Raw genomic sequence first — 17,435 nt, 5'->3', positions numbered from 1 at the left:
GTCGAAGAGGATCCCCAGCAAGCCGTGGTGGACCGTGTATACGGATGAAAACATAAGACGGTACTTCATGGCAGGTAAAATGCTTTGAAGCAGTAAAGGTTGTCGGGACGCAGCTTATGGGGATGCTGGCCCTAATTCTTGCAGGATCCGTCGCTGAGACATGCCAATGTTTGCCTCGGCTTACACTGAATCTGACATGAAAGCGAGGATGAATTTTACATCATTGTTCTGCAGGGGTGACCCTGGTGGGGGCAGCAATCGGTGTATACTACTGGTCGATCCTTGACACAGCAAAGGTCGTAAAAGAAGGTGCGCGCTATCCTGCAATACAGCCATGTTATTGAGCAGCACTGCTAACAGACAGGGAATTGCCTTACAGAGCAAGTGCATGTCCTCAAATAAGGCCATGATATTGACACGACGATTGCAGCGTGATGTGTCATTGTCCATGCATGATGCTCGCATCGCAGGCCGCTGTTTCACAAAGGCATTCATGCGGTGCTGTGCCTTGCAGAGAACATGCCAGGCTCAAAGGTATGGCAGGAGAAGCAGGAATGGAAGAAGATCAAGGCAGACCCTCAGCATGGCAGATCTAATGCGAAGGGGGTGGAAGGCATGGTCTGACTCAGAGCCTCGGAGGCTGTGGCCAACTGGACTGCTCCCATAACTATAACATATAAGCCTATACCTATTTGATGTGTCTGAAGGGCAAGTTCTACATGATCATCTCATGCAGTATTAGTATCAAGTCCATGATTAACGTTCTTCTGAAAGTGCAGGGCATGCTACGCACTTGGTAGCCCCATTGTATATTTCCAATGGCATGACTCTGACCCCTGGTCCCATTGTAACAATGTCTATAGAGAGTCTAGCTAGACGAGATGTCACAGTGTAACGCACTAGCTAAGTACTTCTGCAACCAGCATGCTAGCCACAAAGCCATGACCTGAAGCCTGATTGGCCAATGGGACATCCCATCCCCTTCCAATAATTCTACATTCATCATGAAGGTCACCATCAAAGTTTGCATCCCAAAACATTCTAAAACAAAAAACGCCTCCCCACGTGAAAAGGATCCGCATTACACACCTCACAGTCTGAAGCCTCATGAGTCCACCTCAGGATCAATTAGGACTCTTCAGATTTGGCTTCCGATCCGGACAAATCCAAGCCACTTATGCTGTCGATATACATCAGCATCAATTATTTGAATTGCCCTGTCAAAAAAGCGCTCATGCTGGCAGCCGTTAGCAGATAATTGTCAGGAAACATTTGCTACATTTCAGAGACAGTGCCCAGCGCCGCATGGGAGCCAATACGTGCGGACCCTGCAGCACAAGATATCATGCGCTGCCGTAACAAGGAACGCATCAAACCACGCAGTTCCAGCAAACTTCCTCAAAGACTCAAATAAGACAGTCCTTTGATATGCTACATAACCACAAGAGTACGTCTAGGACGACAACAACTTGGCAAGGACTCTCTTGCCAACATCTGTGCTCATCAGCATCGTGGACACTAGCAACGCCACGAGCCACCGCCCATTGAGGCTGGTCTTTGTGAGCTCCAGTACCTGCTGGTCCTGGACAAGCTGGACGCCAAGCTGGACAAGCTGGACGATGAGCTGAAGTCACCGTGCGGACAATAAAAAAGCTCATTGTGACACAAAGATCAACAAGGAAATTGCCCACAAGACGGTGGATCGAAGGCAGCGATCAGGAACCTCTGACATGAAATCATCTCTCAAAAGAGGCGTCTCGCTCGAAAGGCGACAAGGCAAGGAACGCATCAAACAACGCATGCGCAGTTCTAGCTAACTCCCTCAAAGACTCAAATAAGACAGTCCTTTGATATGCTACATAACCACAAGAGCACGTCTAGGACGACAATTGTTGCAACAACTTGGCAGAGACTATCTTGCCAACTTCTGTGCTCATCAGAATCGTAAACACTAGCAACGCCACGAGCCACCGCCCATTGAGGCTGGTCTTCGCGAGCTCTAGAGCCAGCTTGTCCATCTTGGCGTCCAGCTTGTCAAGCTTGGCGTCCCGCTTGGTGTCCAGGTTGTCCAGCTTGGCGTCCAGCTTGGCGTCCAACTTGTCCAGCTTGGCGTCCAGCTTGCCCAACCTGGCGTCCTTCACCTGCAAATTCATATAATAGTATGCTGTGGAGAGTATCTCACGCACAAGTAAGTACTTGTGCGTGAGATCGTTTGAGTCCTACAATGTCTTCAAACCAAAGCTGAGGAACGCACGTTGTCCATCGCAGCAACAAGACCGTCAGCATGAACAGTGGCCTGCTCAATAGGCACACCCACGCCCGTGAGCTGGTCTCTGTAGTTTGCAACAATATTCGCTCGGCACCGAATGGACCTGTGAACACAAGTCAAAATTCAAAATGCAAATAGCAGATCACCTCCAATGGAGCTTTGGCGGTTGATCCTTGAAAGTAATTGCACACCTGGTGTACAGAGCCATGGCCTTTTGAGAAGGTGCGAGTACAGGGCGCGCTGAAGACGGGAAGTGTGTGTGTGTCCGCATTCTGTCGATCCGCAACTTTATATGAAAAATCTTAAGGCCGGAGAGGTTGTTGTTGCAGAGTCTGCATTGCAGTCTGCAGTTTGCAATTTGCAGACCAAGGCCGGCTACGCGGAATGACGGCGTCCCCACGGCCTCTCTTCCAAAAGTCCATGTGTTATATCTTCTGAAGAACGCATCACATCCTTGCTTTACTCGTATTGCGCAGCTGATCCTGCATTGAAAGGATGTGCAGAAAGGCATGAAGGAACAGAGGGAAACTTGGAAAGCATACAAACGACAACTAGACAAGCTTACGTTTGACTATCGGTAAGCGAGATGAATCTTTTTTGTTATCTGCCTCTTCTCACGAGCATTGCTTACCTTTCTGGCCTTGTCCCAGCCTGAGGAAGCAGGCTGAGGCTACTGTATTGGAATACCGTCAATCACCAAATCCAGTACATGCCTGTCAGCATATACTAGAGCATTCTGGAAGCTTACCAGCACAATGTCAGGTAATTTGAGGTATCTTGATGAGAGCCTGGAACGGCTCTTTGGGTATCTTTGCCAGATCACTTCAATTCTGGTCAGGTTGTCTTGCCTTCCCACAGGCTGCACTTACTGGCAAAGAGGCAGCCTTGCGAGGATTGAGCATTGTCTCCTGTCTCCTTTTGCATTCCAGAGATGCGGTCATATGTGGTATGCTCTGTATGAAAGCACCACCATGATGAGTTTACACTTAAATTTGTACATGTCAGACTCGCCGGAACCGCTGCACCAGTCAGATTGGTGGAGTGGCGTGCATGCAAACCGGGTTCCCTATACAGTTGTTTGCGAGGTCAGTTACAATGCCCGTCAGCGCTTGTCAGCTGCAGGTCCATCCGCCTCGACCACGATCGGCAGATGCTCAGACTTCAACCGCTGACTCAGCGCTCGTATCCGCACCACTGCCGGTGTGGGAAGCCTGTTCAGGACGCTGGCTGGCAGCCTAGATAGGAGCGCATGCGCCACATGCGCCAAGCCACCTGAAGGCATGCACACGCTGTCAATCAGCACCAGCGCCAAATCATCCTGTGCATCAGCAATGCTGGCCACCAGACAGTAGCCGATCACCATAATCACAATGTGCCAGGTTGTCATTGATTTCCTTCCAGCAAAGGAAGACAAAAGTCCAAGCTATGAATGACCCGACCCAAAAGTGGTCATCCGCTTGCTCCAGCCGCACCACACTTCAGCCATTCACCCCTGGCCACGCCTTGAATCCTCCTATTTGAGCCCCTTCAGAACCCCCACCTTTCCCCCCTGCCAGCGCGGAAACCCCGAGCCCGATAGCAGTCCATGCCAGCAGCCGCAGTGCGCGCATCGCCAGCGTCCGTGGCATCCTCTCCCCTAGAGCCAGCAGCCCCACCAGCACACCTGCGCGCATCTTGCCTCAATCACTCTCTTTCCATGTCTGTCATTTCCTCACAGAACCCTGGGAATACTCTTCCCCTTTCTCTGTCTTCCTTACTGAATCTTGGGATGGCTCTGTCCTGGGGTCTTGCCGGGCAGAAAATGAGTCCGCGGAAATATGCAGAACAACGCACAAGCACTGTTTGCCACATGTTTCCGCATCCGGGCCGCCACGCTGGGTAATTCACAAATCAAGCCTGTGATTAGAGTGCTGATGCGTTTCACTTGACAGCAGGAGCACAACAGGGTCTGGCACAATAATGTATGCAAGGTACAAAAACCAGGGGTGCAGGAGAAGGATGCCACATTGGCATTTGGGCACTTGCATGAATGTGTTGCGCACCTGTGACCATGGACGAGACAGCAGCGCAGGTGCACACAACCACAGTGTTGCCGTCCTTGAATCCCAGCGTCTGCAGCGCAAAACCAGCCGAGGAAAGCACGATGCTTGCGCACAGCCCCGCCGGTGCGGCCGTCCAGGAAACGCGCGCCGCCAGCAGAAAGCCCGTTCGGCAGGCCGCCGCCGACATTCCAAAGCAGGCACCCGCCTGCAAGGTGGAAAGCAAGGCAAAACGAAGCTAAGGCAGATGCAGCACATGCCAGCGATGGGTGGCAGTCCTTAAACTTTGCAGCAGCAACAAAACAGAACAAAACATGCAAGCACGCGGTCCTCTGCACTTCCAACAGCTGACATGCGAATAGAGTTCCCCAAAGCTCCGTCATCAGAGCACACTATCTCAATTCCAGAATTGCGCTGACAATCAGGGATAGTGCAGCTGTCTATCTGCCATCATCTGCAGCAGCAGAGGTCTGCGCAGCAAGGGGCAGAAAAGAAGGGCATGCCTGGAGCCCGTAGACAGACGCGGACGGCTTGGCCGCCCGGGTGCGCCGGTCCGCGGCCGACAGCCGCCGCGCATGCACCAGCGGCAGCGCAGCGACGGCCCCGCATAATAACAGCATCACCGCCACGATGCGCCCGGGTGACGGCATTGCCTCCTCCGCCTCCTTTCCACCATCGCTATCACCCCCGTCTGAGCCTGATGTTGCGCCTACCCCGATCGTGCCCAGCCCTGCTAGCGCCACCGCTGCCCATTCTCCCCTGTGCAGTCGCTCCTGTGCGCATCAACAAGTATGTTACATTTGCAGGCAGTCCTCTGCAGCAGATGTTGAGTCAATCGCTCAATTCTGAGCGCTGCATGCATCATCCATTCCATGCACACAGTGGCAACAGCCTAAAAGATGCGCTGGGGTGTGGGTGGCGCTGTAGGCTGGCTAAGGCATGCAGAAATGCAAGGGATGCAGCGATGATCACACCTTGAGATAGAAGTGGGAGAAGACCGATAGGACCGCGAGGCCCAAGCCGGACACCGGCTGCACCAGGGATACCTGCAGTGCCAGTGCAACCAACTTCTGAATGGCTTCCTTCTGGAGCAATGCGGGTGCCAATTGCATGCATGTAGGCATTTAGCGAGGATGCATTGAGTGTGAACCTGAGAAGCCAGACACTCACTGGAGCGAGGGCAAAGGCTGCTATCATGAGCACAGCGCCTCCCAAGTCTGTGCCAAGACCAATGAGCCACTGCCTGCTGCGTGCATACTGAAGCAGGATTTTGGGATCGATGCTGAAGCGGGGCAGGTGTCGCGTGGCTTCCTTTTGTAGGGCCTTTCCAACATTGTTGCCCGCGCTCGCAACGATAGTGACCAGTATTGCCAACCACATGCTGACCTGGATGTTTTATATTTTGGTGGGGTCATACTCCAATACTGTCAGTGAATTGCTGTTGGAAACCAGAAATTACCATCAGAGGCTTCGCTAAGTCAGTAGTAGCATGGTAGCCTGTCTATGTGCGAAGATCTGCTGTTAACATCCTCGACATCCGCTTGTCACAATTAGTGTCATATGAGGAACAGCTAAGGAGCTCTCTCGTACTTCAACTCCTCAGAATGGCTTTCAGGACCTCAAACGCTGGATATACTCGCTTCGCACTGAACAAAAGCTTTCACGCGTAGACACATTTCCAGCGTGTATGCTGCAACGACGTCCAGCCGACAGGGTCCTTAACCAATCTTGCAGCGAGTACTCCGAAGGATCGAATTTGCTGTTGATACTGTCGTTCATCCTGCAGATGCAGGCTTCGCAGAGAGGCCGATTGCTTTTCCTATAGTGTTGCAGGTATATAGGTGGCTTGAAATTAAGTCATAACACGAAGCAATCGGATCAACGCTTGCTCAGGGACATTGGTCTAGTGGTATGATTCTCGCTTAGGGTGCGAGAGGTCCCGTGTTCAATTCACGGATGTCCCCACATTTCCTTTTTTCTCCGCTTAGAGTTTTCTTCATTTTGCCCGGAGCCGCCATCAATGATTGCAAGTTGGAGAACATTCACAGAGCACATTGCAAAGCGTCAGATCCATTGGCAACTTGCAATTTGAGATCTTAAGCAAAAATTGTCCAGGTTTGTGTAAACCCCTTATAAGTTGCACCTGTTGCAATCACTGGCGGGGTATTAATATTGGGCTCCCAATTCGAATCCGGATCCGAAGTTGCTGGCCCTCGGGGACATCCACATGCTAGGGGCGCCGCAATGGGCTCAGCAGGGACGGCATACACTATGGGCACAGTGTGTGAAATGCGTTCATGCCGCATATGCATGTCCACATGTCACAAGTAAGAAAAAGTTTATACCTTTACAGGTGCGCTGGATTGGGGTCTGCATTACAGATGAAAGACTCTGTTGGGACTACAAAGGTACACCCTGCACGTCGACGTCTCCCGGAGGTGAGGTGAGCCATCAAAACACGGTTATTGACACATTGTGCGGCTCAACCTTGCTTGGCAACACTGAGATCAGCTGAAGAGACAAAAAAACCTTAACGTCAGCAGCGCAGCTCACAACAGCCGCTAGCCGCGTATTTGCATCAGCCCAAACATGTTGGAACAGTAGGCTACCCACCACGTGGTGCATCTGGTGAGGCATCCCATGTCACACTCGCCGCCGCATCTGGCGTATCTAGGTGCACTTCAGGACAGCGCCGATCCGGCATGAATGTGACATGTCAGGACTAGCACACATCCAGATCAGGCTCTCCAGGGCATATGCCAAAACAGCACGCATCCACGTCAGGCATAGATGTGACACGCAAACAGTCGCCCCAACATCTGGGCTTGCGCCAGAACAGGCGCATTTCCAAGGAGCTCTTGTGTGACCTTGCTAAAATAGGCGCGCGTCCAGATCAGGCGTAGTCGATGGCGGCGGTGGGCGCTGACTCACACATGACTGCGTCGACGGCGTTCCCTAGTCGCTGGCCCCAGGTGGTCTTGGGGGACACGATGGACTCCACCTGGTCCACACATGGCAGCCAGAGATCAGCAAGAGGCCTCCCCTGAAGCATTCTCTGATGCAATAGTGTGCAAAACACAAATAGCTTAGCGGTTCGTGCTTCTTTGCTGCCACTCACTGCGGGTCATCCTCTGCGTACCAATGCCAGGCAATCTCATCCATTGCTTCTGACATTCGAGTTGTGTGGTGTCATGCAAGCCATAGAAAATATTGGTGAAAGGGAAAGTATTTGACCTGCTCCAGCACGGAGTGGCGGGGGTCCAGCTGGCTGCTCCAGCCCTCCAGAACCAGCGTGGTAACCACCACCGCGCATATGTGCCCCGGCATGTTCACCTGTTGCCAGGCCCCAGACATGTCAAAGAGAAGAATTGTCTGGCTTCACTTGAGGAGGAGCTGAGGAGTAATACGTTACTTTTTGCCCAACAAGGCGGCAGCATTTGCTTGCCAAAAGCAAAAGCGGTGAGATTTTGAAGTGCAGTGCAATGCCTCTTTGAAGTGTCCCTGCTATAGAGCAGCTGCAGGGCTTCCCCATACAAAGACTGCATGCCCCCACCATAGCTGACAGTGACACCATCTCGTCATGTCAAAGTGTCTGCAGGCAAAAGAGCAAAGAAAGAAGAGGGGGCGCGCCTTGTGGCGGCGGACAAGCTCGAGCACGGCGGACATGGCTTCGGCGCCGTTGGTTTCAACCCAGGCCTGCTCCGCCTGGATGTCTGTGAAGTACTGCTGCAGCTCCTCCTTGAACGCGGTCGGGTCCGGGCATGTCTGCGGGCGCACAGCAGCCCATCCATAACCCCTCAGAACCCCTCAAACCCATCAGACCTCAGGACTCGAGAGGAATGCTAAAAACTGTTCTCATGATATGGAATCCTATCACATCCTTCCCCGTCGTAGGGAACCCACTGAGGGCTCCCAAGTGCACTGCTATTAAAACACGAGTAGATACAATCAAGCAATTGTAATCCTGATGCTTGCTCGCACCTTTACTGCAGCAACATAGGGTGAGCAGCAAAGTCGCACCTGGTTGTCCTTGGAGAATTTGAGAGTGCACTCGCCGATTTCGCGGCCGTCCAGGCGGGAGAATGCCTGGAACAGCTCCAGCATCAGGCCCTGATCCTCCGGTGACAGATGCGTCGCCATGCCTGCACCAGTCACGCGCTTACTTTCCCACCCAGATCTTTTCATGTGGTGTGTACACATTAGTTGAGGTGTAGGCCCTCTCGGGCACGCAAGCAACAACATCCAGCACAGTGAGGAATGTCAGGTGCATTGCATTTCCTCCATACGCAAAATGATAGGACTGCCATGCCCGAGAGGCACCGAGAGGACCTCCCCAAAACCCTCAGATCCCATGCAGGACATCCATTGCATCAAATCAGGCATCACATCCCATGAGGGCAGAGCTGCAACCGTTCCAAGAGGAGCAACCTGTCGCAGCGGCATGAGCAGCCGATCTTCCAGTGCTCATGAGAGCACCTCAGAGCCGCGCAGAGCCACATGGGAGCGTTATTCAACTTATCACAAGCGGGGGTCAATCACCCGCTGCACATCATGGCTGAGAAGCAGATAGCCATAATAGAAAGAAACACAAAGGGCCGCACCAACGTCGAGGAGGACTATGGCTGGTTCGCGCCAGGAGCTGGGCACCTTCCAGCCAAAGGGCTTGAAGCGGTCCACGATGTAGGCAGCCGACGAAAGCAGCGGCACCGGGGGAGAGTCCAGCGCCACCAATATATTGCCCGGGTGCAGGTCTGCATGGCAATGGCGATAATTCCTTGTCACTGATAATCCAATGTCACTGGTTTTCATAAACACCACACCCTCCTTGCGTGGGTAGAAGGAATCGGGAGATGGCACATGGATCCCCCATCCTCAAGGTTGCACAAGCACCAAACCATGCTTGCATTGTTGGTGTCATATTTCAGCCGCATTCTCAACCTTTATTCGATCCAAGGAGTGCCATGCCAGCTGAGACTGTGCACAAGACTCCCCTTTATACAGCTGTGGAACGCAATGCTCAGTCTAGGTGCTACTCAAGTTAGTACAGGCAGCGACTGAGCATGCAGATGTAGATGCTCACCCGAATGGATGAGATTGTCGATGAGCATCATCTGCAGGAAGCTTGAACTGCCCAGCTTGGCCAGCCTGCGCTCAGGGCAAGTCACAAGGCAGTTCAGGAATCTTGACAGGGTAAAACACGATATCAAGAAGAGTAAGGGATACTAGGCACTTGATCAATATGTTTCCATCAATCCTCACTGGCACTCTTTACATGCTTGCAGAGACCACACAGACTCCCCGTGGGACCAATCACGTGTGGAAAACTGTATGCCTTGCCAGATGGCGGCAGCCTGTGCAGCCCATGCAAGCAACGTTGGGGCACGTATAGCAATCAAATACACCTATTACCGTTGGTGCCCACGACTCGAAGTAAATTTGGGAGCCAGCTGGACACCTCATCAAGAGAGCCTAGCGCAGGTCAACTTTGATTTATAAACCTCTAGAACATGACCGGTGTCATATTCTTCAAAATAAAGGAAGGACCTTGTCCAGACGGCCATCAAACTCATTTTCTGCGCATTTATCTCTTAATCAATTTGATCTGATTTGCTGCATCTACTGAGGCCCCAACGCACGGGGGCCTGCAATGCAAGTGGAGCCGCCTCACAAGGACAGGAGAAAAAAGAAAACGGCAAAAAGGGCGACGCGCAGGCACCTGGACTTGAACGTGGAGCGGCCCGGGTCGGCGACGTAGCGCGAGATGCCCTCTCCCTCCTCAAAGGTCTCCACGAGGACCTCGGGCGCCACCAGAGGGTAGATGGGGAAGGGGAAGCGCACGTGGCGCACGTGGCGGAAGTTGTAGTTGAACTGCCACAGGTGCCGCGCCTCCAACGCCAGGTCAACCTGCGCGCATAACATTTAAAAATCAGCATTTTGTGCAATGAACACTGTTAAGTCTGTGTGTTCAATCTGATCTTTAAAATCAACACTGGCACGTTGATGCAGTACAAGTCGTATAAGTCTTTCAGTCAGCCCTGGCAAGGCCATGCAGTTGGGAACTCTCTTTCAGTGAACAGTGACAAGTCCTTGAAGAGCGTTTGAACTGCAGATATAGACGAGGCAAGTGCATGGGCAAGGACTCAAGATGAATGGTCCTGCGGCCAAGGTGGGCCATGCTAAGCAAGCCCCCAAGCGAGACACTCATTGCGCCGCCAGAGCGCGCAACTAGAAAACTGCTGCTCGATAACGGTCCGGCTCTTCACAGCAGGCAACAGTTGTACAAAGTTGGCTCTCAGCAGGAATCGCATCCCTTTAGGACTGAGCAAAATTATGAGCAGGGTATAGACAGGGGAATAACATGTGCGCACCTGTTCTCGGAGGGGCGCGGCAAATTGCGAGAGGGTGTCCTCCAGGCGCAGGTGGGACAGCAGCGGCAGCATTGACGTCAGCCGCGCAACGCGCATCATCAACGCAAAGTCGCGCTGGATCGCCTCTCCCACTCCCGGGTGCCGCACCTTCACCGCCACCACCGTGCCTGCGGGACAAGGTGAATGCAAACGTTTACGAAGTTGATCGGCGTGTGCAGCAAATACAGCAAAAGTTGGGCACCAGGCGGTGCCCATGTCTACTGGAGCATGCAGCAGGAAGCTGAAAGTGCACCATAATGCAAAGGCATTAGTGCTTGTGACTAGGCAGGGAGGCACTGGGAAAATGCCATGAAAGAGGAAATGATCGGGGCGCCCTGTTGCTGGGCAAGTTTAATCTGCCAAAATCACTATATCAAATGTGCAAAATGTGTTCATATCGCTCCCGAGTCACCACCCCATGATTGATTGTTGTAAAGAACATTCTATAGCTCATTCCTGCAAGTACGCCTCAGAGGCTGAAAGGACATACAGCACTTCAATGAGCCCAGAGGCGGGCTCAAAACTCAGGGTCACAGCGCTACTGTGACCCTGACTCTAGGATGGCCAGTCTTGCTGTATAAGCGCCAGCAGATGCCAGGTGCAATACGCACCTGGATCGATCCCGGTGTTGCGAGCGCCTTTGTCGCTGAGCATGGCGCGGTAGACCTGCCCAATGCTGCCACTCGCCACGGGAACGGCGTCGAACTCTTCAAACAGATCCTCCACGGAGGCGTCAAACGCGCGCTGTATCGCGTGCCGCGTGAATTTCAGCCCGTGCGCCGGCGCCTGCACAAATAGTATACTCATTACTTGCTGCATTAAATACATGCATGCCATTTTATTGCTGCTGTCTTCTACGCTGGTCAGTTGTGCAAATTCTTAGCAATTCAGCATGTCATGCTGGACCTCCCATTGCAAGAGGTTCGCAGTGGTTCATCTGCTGTCTCTCGAGATACTTGCACTTCAGGCGGCTCAATTATTAAAGGATGTGTCACAGCCGGCAGAGGTGATGGGAAGGAAACGAAGCTGGCTTGCGCTACTGAGCCCTCACTCTTCTAACGCAAACCCGATTTTGCTCTCAAATGCCTCAGACATATGGATAATGAAGTCATTGCACGCCTGGGTGTGCAGCTGCTCGAGAGCTGTGCAGAAGTCGGGAGGGAACAGGTCGTGCCGCGTGGCAGCCCACTGGCCCCACTTGATGAACGCCGGCCCCGCAGACTCAAGTGTTGCTCTGCAACCACACATAATACCAAGCATGTCATCATCACATAAGCCACCCGTATTCATTACATGCACAGGCCTCAAATACTGTAATAAGTGCACCCGGACCACACTGTCCCTCAGACCTTCCCTGCAAAACACGCGCTAGGGGCTAGCCGCTCAGCAGGTGCAATCGATACGACATTTCGAATACCAGGAGTGCAGGAGGCAGGAATGCACTTATAGTAAACAGCCTGGCAAAAAATTCTGGAATTTCAGCAAACGATTCGGTCTGTGCACCACAAGTCGTGCATGTTTGCACCCAGTCCCACAGAAACAGGCACGTGCGCACAGGGACTCGTTCAAAGATTCAGACACGAGTGGTGTAGAGTAGAAAGCACGCACCTGAGCAGCTCCATCCAGTCCTGGCGACAAATGTCCCACTGCAGGGCAAGGGGCGCGGTGAAGGCCAGGGGAGCGAAGAGAATGGTCAGCCACACAGCGCGCAGCAGGTCGGCCGAGACCTCCCACACAAAGTGCCCCACATATGAAAGGAGGGAACGCGCGCGCCCCTGAGGTTTCTTGGGGGACACCACCGCGGACTCCTGTGGGGGACCCGTCAGCGCCAAAGCAAACCTGCGCGCCAGGAAGTCTGAAGTGAGTGAATGGTCTATTTGGGCTGTTCTGCTCCAGGCACAGGAGTGGCATTAAAGTCACAAGCAATAAAGAGAAAATTGAGCAGGCCCACAAAATCGCAAGTGACGAATACCAAACAGGCTCATCAGGGACCTCAAACAAGTGCTCAGCTGTGTAGAGACAAGTGCAGATGCACACTTCGCCCTTGCAGTCACCCCTCCTCACTCTAGATCACACACAAACTTACGCACTACGGATTGCAGGAGGGATGCCGGTGACGTGCTGACCTATCGCAGCGCAAATCCCCCAGCTGCCTGCATTGCCCCATCGATGTACGCCACAATAAATTACACAATGTGCGCTGCAGGAGGTACGTGCTGACCTGTCGCGGCGCACGGCTTCGGCGACCATGATGGGCATGAGGCGCTGCACGTTCTCGCCGCATGCATAGAGCGCGTTGATGATGGCCACGCGCGTGTCGTAGCCCGGCCGCAGCGCCCAGTCGCGCGGCACCCACGCCCCCGACTCCGCCCACCAGCCTGCTCCAGCATGTGGGCTCTCAGTCACAGTCACATCTTCCCTCGTAAAAGATACCATCTCCAATCAGTACATCCAGCTGCACAGCCTGCAATGAATCTCAACACAGCTTCCACTGAAATTATAAACACAGGATGGGGCCTAGGGCCCCAACGGCTGCATGGGTATAAGGCCTGATTGCTGACGGTGACTGACTATAGTATGGTTGTCACAACAGAAAGCAGAAGGAGAGCTGGCATGCATGTAGGGGTGCTGGGCTCACCCTCGGGCATCTCGGGCAGGCGGGAGCGGACCCAGGACGGCAGCTTCGGGGTGTAAGCTGCGACCGCCTGGCTGTTCCACCCCATACGCCCCGCCTGTACGGCGGCGTTCTCTGCCCACGTAGCGTGACCCCTGCAACTCCCCACCGCGCCCCTTGCCGCTTGCCCAAATCCCCTCGCGCGCCCCGCCGCCGCAAAACCCCTGCCGCCTAACGCAATTCCCTGCCTGCAGAAGCTCCCTGCTGAAATAGTGTACCTTGAGCCAGCTGTGGACATGCCCACTCGCCAGCAAGCTCCAGGGAGCGCTGTCGAGTATGAGTGAGTATGAGCCATGCGGGCTGCGCTATCTCTGCTGTGAGCTGCAGCTGCATGCCAGTATGATTGACTGGGGGCGCTGTGTGTGGAGTGGTGGGCTGTGCGCTGCCCAGAGAGGCGTGCTGCCCATGAAGCAGAGCTCGGCTGAGCTGCTGTCCTGCTGGAAGCCGCTGCGTGAGAAAGAAGCCGCTCGCTGAGCTGCGCTGCCTGCTCGCAGTCAGCCCTGCATGCAGATACAAACCACTAACGTTACTTCCAGGCCTAAGCAGGATTGCTGACATCGTGCAGGGTCCACGCTGACTGTAGCTGGCTTTAGACTGACACCCTTGTAAGACAACTGCCTTGGCTAGATTGGCGCATGACACCCAACCTTTCCCTTTACGCTGTGCAGCGCCTGAAAAGGAACGCATGGATATGTTCACACAGTTGAAATTGTTTTGACCCTCTCGACCTTCAGGTGTAGGGCAGCAGACAAGCAGCTAGAATATTCCAGGAGCACAAATATAGCAACGCTCTTGCTTGCGTGAGAGGATTGATCGTTCTCACCGTTGCATGCTGCGACGTTTAGCATATTGAAACAGGTCTGCGCATCCACGCTTCATACTCGCGCAGTCGCAACTTCTGTGTAGGTCCTCACATCATACACTGGTGGTGCGGCATCGAAGGGCCAAGATCAATGGCTCCACGCACTGATAGATGCTATAAGTTCTGCGACTGACAATGATATCTGACGATCCCAGCAGTGCAGCACTTCCACACAGGATCTCAATGCATTCCGCAACTCAAGTTATTTATTGATTATTGGGCTGTACCTTCTGGAAAGTACTGCACTAACAGCACACTGAATAACAAGGCGTTGATAGATCGTCACGAAGAAATGCACCAGTATATGATGATATTTGTGCAAGGGAAAACGAGGTTTGCAACAAGGCGTATCGACCGTGTTTCTGCCGAGGCGGTAAATTTTCGGGTAGTTGCACAAAACATTGAGCCCAAGGTGGTCAATAGGATTCGGTTTCAATAAACTTTCCTCTAATACATATGACTGAAGAGGCGTGTGTGTCACATCTTTTTGCCCATACGAACGAGAGAACAATTCCTTTCAATTGCGTGAGTGAATGAACCTGAATGGGGCTGCTCAATCAAAAATTAAAATCAAAGATATGGCCTCCAATATCATGGTATTTGATCGTCCTACTGCTTGCAGCATGGAATTGTGATGCAGCTTCAGGGAATATCAGGCTGCACCGGAGACACTCCCACAGAGCACAGCAGGTATTGATGCGTCCTTTGGTTTAAAGTGTCCTCTCTGAAAGGAATCTTTACAAATATCCTCGAACTACAACTGGCAAAAATAAGATATACAAGCTCACATCCCTTAAAAGATGTTTTGGTCACATCTTGTTGTCTTCATTTGGTCACTAGTCAAATCGAACGACCATCCTGATCACTGTAGCTCCCCATGCAAGCATCCACCTACATCTCATGTGAAACCTCTCAGCGCAGGCCCTTGCTGCAAGGCAGATTGGCAGTGCAGAACAGCCTGTGGCCGAGGATGCACACCAGGACCACCAGAGCGAAAAGGCAGTGCACCAGCTCGAAAACGGCATTGTGAGGAGCTGGGAGGAGCTTCCACGCCTAGCCTGGGTGGTGTCCCAGTCCCCAGAGGAGTTGGGCAACTGGTTCGTGGCACTGAAAGCCCTCAACTGCTACTGCGCGCTGCTCGGCATCCCCCTGTACATCGAGACGGAGACTGTCCTCAAAGATGACCGCAGCTGGTTCTACAGGCGACTCAGCAATGTCCAGAAGTACCTGCCCCACTTCCAGTGGGTGCTGCACACAGACCTGGACGTCCTGGTTGCCAACTACTCAGTCAGCGTCACAAATTTCCTGGACGACAGATTTGATGTGATCCTGAATGACCAAGTTGCGCCAAATTTGCCGCCCATGTACCTGCATGGGACACCGGAGCTGCACTCCAGCGCATTCTTTGTGAAGAATTCCGAGAATGGATTGAAGTTCATGCAGCACTGGCTGGGGAGCTCTGACAATGGCCGCTCGGTCTTCAGCAACACTGACAATGGGCAGCTGCATGAAAGCATCCTGCACTTGATGTCTCTGGAGTCCTGCCTTGGCAGCAATGTCACCAATGATGCAGGGGTTGTGATCCCCAGAGAATACAGGTCCTACTTGTACTGCTTCAGAAACAAGCTCGAGCGTGTGAAGAGTGAGGTGAGCGCTGAGTCACCATGGTACAAGCTAGAGTCACCTGCCAGTGGGCTGGCTATAAAAGTTTACCGCCTCCTTGCAGGCTTTTACAGAGACATCCAGGGTGATCCATGCACCGATATCAGTGTGGCATGCCGATTGCTTCCAGGCGATTTTCTGGTGCACGGCAAGACTGTGCAGAAGTATGTGTCACCCGACCTGGTGGATTGCTCAGCCGGTGACGGTTCTACCGTCGATGTTGGCAATCTTGTTGGTGGTATTGAGAGGACTGCTGGCCAAAATTTACTGCATGGGAGGGAGCAAGGATCCTGGTTGTCACTGAAGGCAGCTAGGGTGGCTGCAGCAGCAGCAAAGCTAGTGACATACAGCGGCTGTTGGGAGGAGGGGCAGAATGTATGCCAGGGAAGCTCTATGCGGCATCTAGCTGTGAGGTATCCCTTTCACGATAGGAATACACCGACACAATGATGTCCAGCAGAGGAATGGTATTTTAGCGTTGAGCATTGATATAGAGATTGGTTTGCAAGCACTGTTGATGACCTCTGTACAGTATACAATTGTATGATGGATGTACATTGACTGGAATATTCTTGATGTGTCTGTGTCTGTGTGTGTGCATGAGTCCATGCAATCACACATGTGCTGTACAATCTGACATGGACCGTCCTCTCTGGGGCCTACAATACTATTGAATAAGTGACTGCTGTAATCTAAAGTGGCAAGACTTGGGGCTGTTTATCACAGAGTCAACCCCACTTCACTCCCCAATGAATCGCTAATTACTTTTACATGACGGCTAGTGATAATTGAAAGTTGGATGAACCAGAACCCATCCTACAAGTAGTGAACGCAGCCTAACAGCGCATGTGTACAGGCCAGTCCCGCATGACTCCAAGTCCTAGTAGGAGGCGACAATTTTGCAAAAATGAACCCAGATATATGAGATTCCCTCAGCAATTTAGCAAGTTGCTTTTGCGAGAGTCTTCCTTAGACAGACACGCACACTAGCTACTTGCACACCCGCAAGTTCTACCATGGACCCAAGCAGCGCTCAAGAAGCACTCGAAACTTGCAAACAAGCTGATAATGATCATGACAGAAACCCCATGATACACGACTTCCACAGCCAGAGCATGCATGCACAAACAGCTTTGCCATGCCAGCTTTCCACATCTGTTATGCGCGAGAGACTCTCCATGCCGGTGCAAAATACCCACAAACCTCTCCCCTTCCAATTTTTCAACTGCCGCAGCCCTACACCCCATTTCGCGTCCCTCAAGAGCCTAAACATAGCATGTGTTCCAATGAGGACAGCCGGGCAGCAGGAGTGCCTCCAGAAAGGTTCATCAGGCAAAGGGATCAGGGGGTGTTTGGTACTACCATGATTAGTAGTAGTAATCAGTGCCCCATTGGTGGTCCCTGTTGGGATGCTGCGCAGAGCCATGGGGCTCCATTGTGCACTTTCATCCAGCTGTTACTCGCTGATACAGATGCCAACAAGGGGCCTTATGCATAGTGCTAAGGCTGTTGAAAGGGGCTT

At 52.7% G+C, this 17,435-nt stretch overlaps 4 protein-coding genes and 1 non-coding gene across 5 annotated transcripts; 2 read left to right on the top strand and 3 right to left on the bottom strand.

The window, feature by feature from the left end:
* Positions 1-1,453: 1,453 nt before the first annotated feature.
* COCSUDRAFT_55112 (hypothetical protein) lies at positions 1,454-2,477 on the bottom strand (the record flags this gene model as incomplete). The annotated part of the gene is made up of 4 exons (XM_005651576.1): positions 1,454-1,624; positions 1,953-2,141; positions 2,255-2,333; positions 2,461-2,477. 4 exons carry the CDS (start codon positions 2,475-2,477, stop codon positions 1,454-1,456), a joined length of 456 nt encoding a protein of 151 aa, XP_005651633.1.
* Positions 2,478-3,228: 751 nt separating this feature from the next.
* Positions 3,229-6,070, bottom strand: COCSUDRAFT_52073 (hypothetical protein). The gene is made up of 6 exons (XM_005651575.1): positions 5,479-6,070; positions 5,283-5,354; positions 4,812-5,081; positions 4,312-4,516; positions 3,810-3,932; positions 3,229-3,541 (listed from the first exon to the last, which is right to left on the bottom strand). Exons 1-6 carry the CDS (start codon positions 5,686-5,688, stop codon positions 3,372-3,374), a joined length of 1,050 nt encoding a protein of 349 aa, XP_005651632.1. The 5' UTR covers positions 5,689-6,070; the 3' UTR covers positions 3,229-3,371.
* A 130-nt stretch (positions 6,071-6,200) lies between these two features.
* COCSUDRAFT_t13 lies at positions 6,201-6,272 on the top strand. The gene has a single exon. It is a non-coding gene; the product is annotated as a tRNA-Pro (tRNA).
* A 1,225-nt stretch (positions 6,273-7,497) lies between these two features.
* On the bottom strand, positions 7,498-11,963 carry COCSUDRAFT_11092 (ABC1-domain-containing protein; the record flags this gene model as incomplete). Its single annotated transcript, XM_005651574.1, has 9 exons — positions 7,498-7,641; positions 7,954-8,073; positions 8,329-8,470; positions 9,002-9,059; positions 9,389-9,453; positions 10,025-10,212; positions 10,677-10,843; positions 11,327-11,517; positions 11,833-11,963. 9 exons carry the CDS (start codon positions 11,961-11,963, stop codon positions 7,498-7,500), a joined length of 1,206 nt encoding a protein of 401 aa, XP_005651631.1.
* Positions 11,964-14,829: 2,866 nt separating this feature from the next.
* COCSUDRAFT_55108 (hypothetical protein) lies at positions 14,830-16,227 on the top strand (the record flags this gene model as incomplete). The annotated part of the gene is made up of 3 exons (XM_005651573.1): positions 14,830-14,847; positions 15,173-15,898; positions 16,162-16,227. 3 exons carry the CDS (start codon positions 14,830-14,832, stop codon positions 16,225-16,227), a joined length of 810 nt encoding a protein of 269 aa, XP_005651630.1.
* Between the last annotated feature and the right edge of the window lie 1,208 nt (positions 16,228-17,435).

Source organism: Coccomyxa subellipsoidea (assembly GCF_000258705.1).
Source record: "Coccomyxa subellipsoidea C-169, whole genome shotgun sequence".
NCBI lineage: Eukaryota > Viridiplantae > Chlorophyta > Trebouxiophyceae > Coccomyxaceae > Coccomyxa > Coccomyxa subellipsoidea.
The sequence above is the reverse complement of the archived record's forward strand: the minus strand, read 5'-3'. Positions and strand labels throughout refer to the sequence as shown.

Excerpts from the sequence above, each read along its gene's own strand:
- COCSUDRAFT_52073 (XM_005651575.1), bottom strand. The coding sequence starts at position 5,688 with ATGTGGTTGGCAATACTGGTCACTATCGTTGCGAGCGCGGGCAACAAT. Across the intron at positions 4,517-4,811 it reads CGTCTGTCTACGGGCTCCAG|GCGGGTGCCTGCTTTGGAAT; the intron begins GCATGCCCTTCT and ends TCCACCTTGCAG. Across the intron at positions 3,933-4,311 it reads TGTCTCGTCCATGGTCACAG|GTGTGCTGGTGGGGCTGCTG; the intron begins GTGCGCAACACA and ends AGATGCGCGCAG.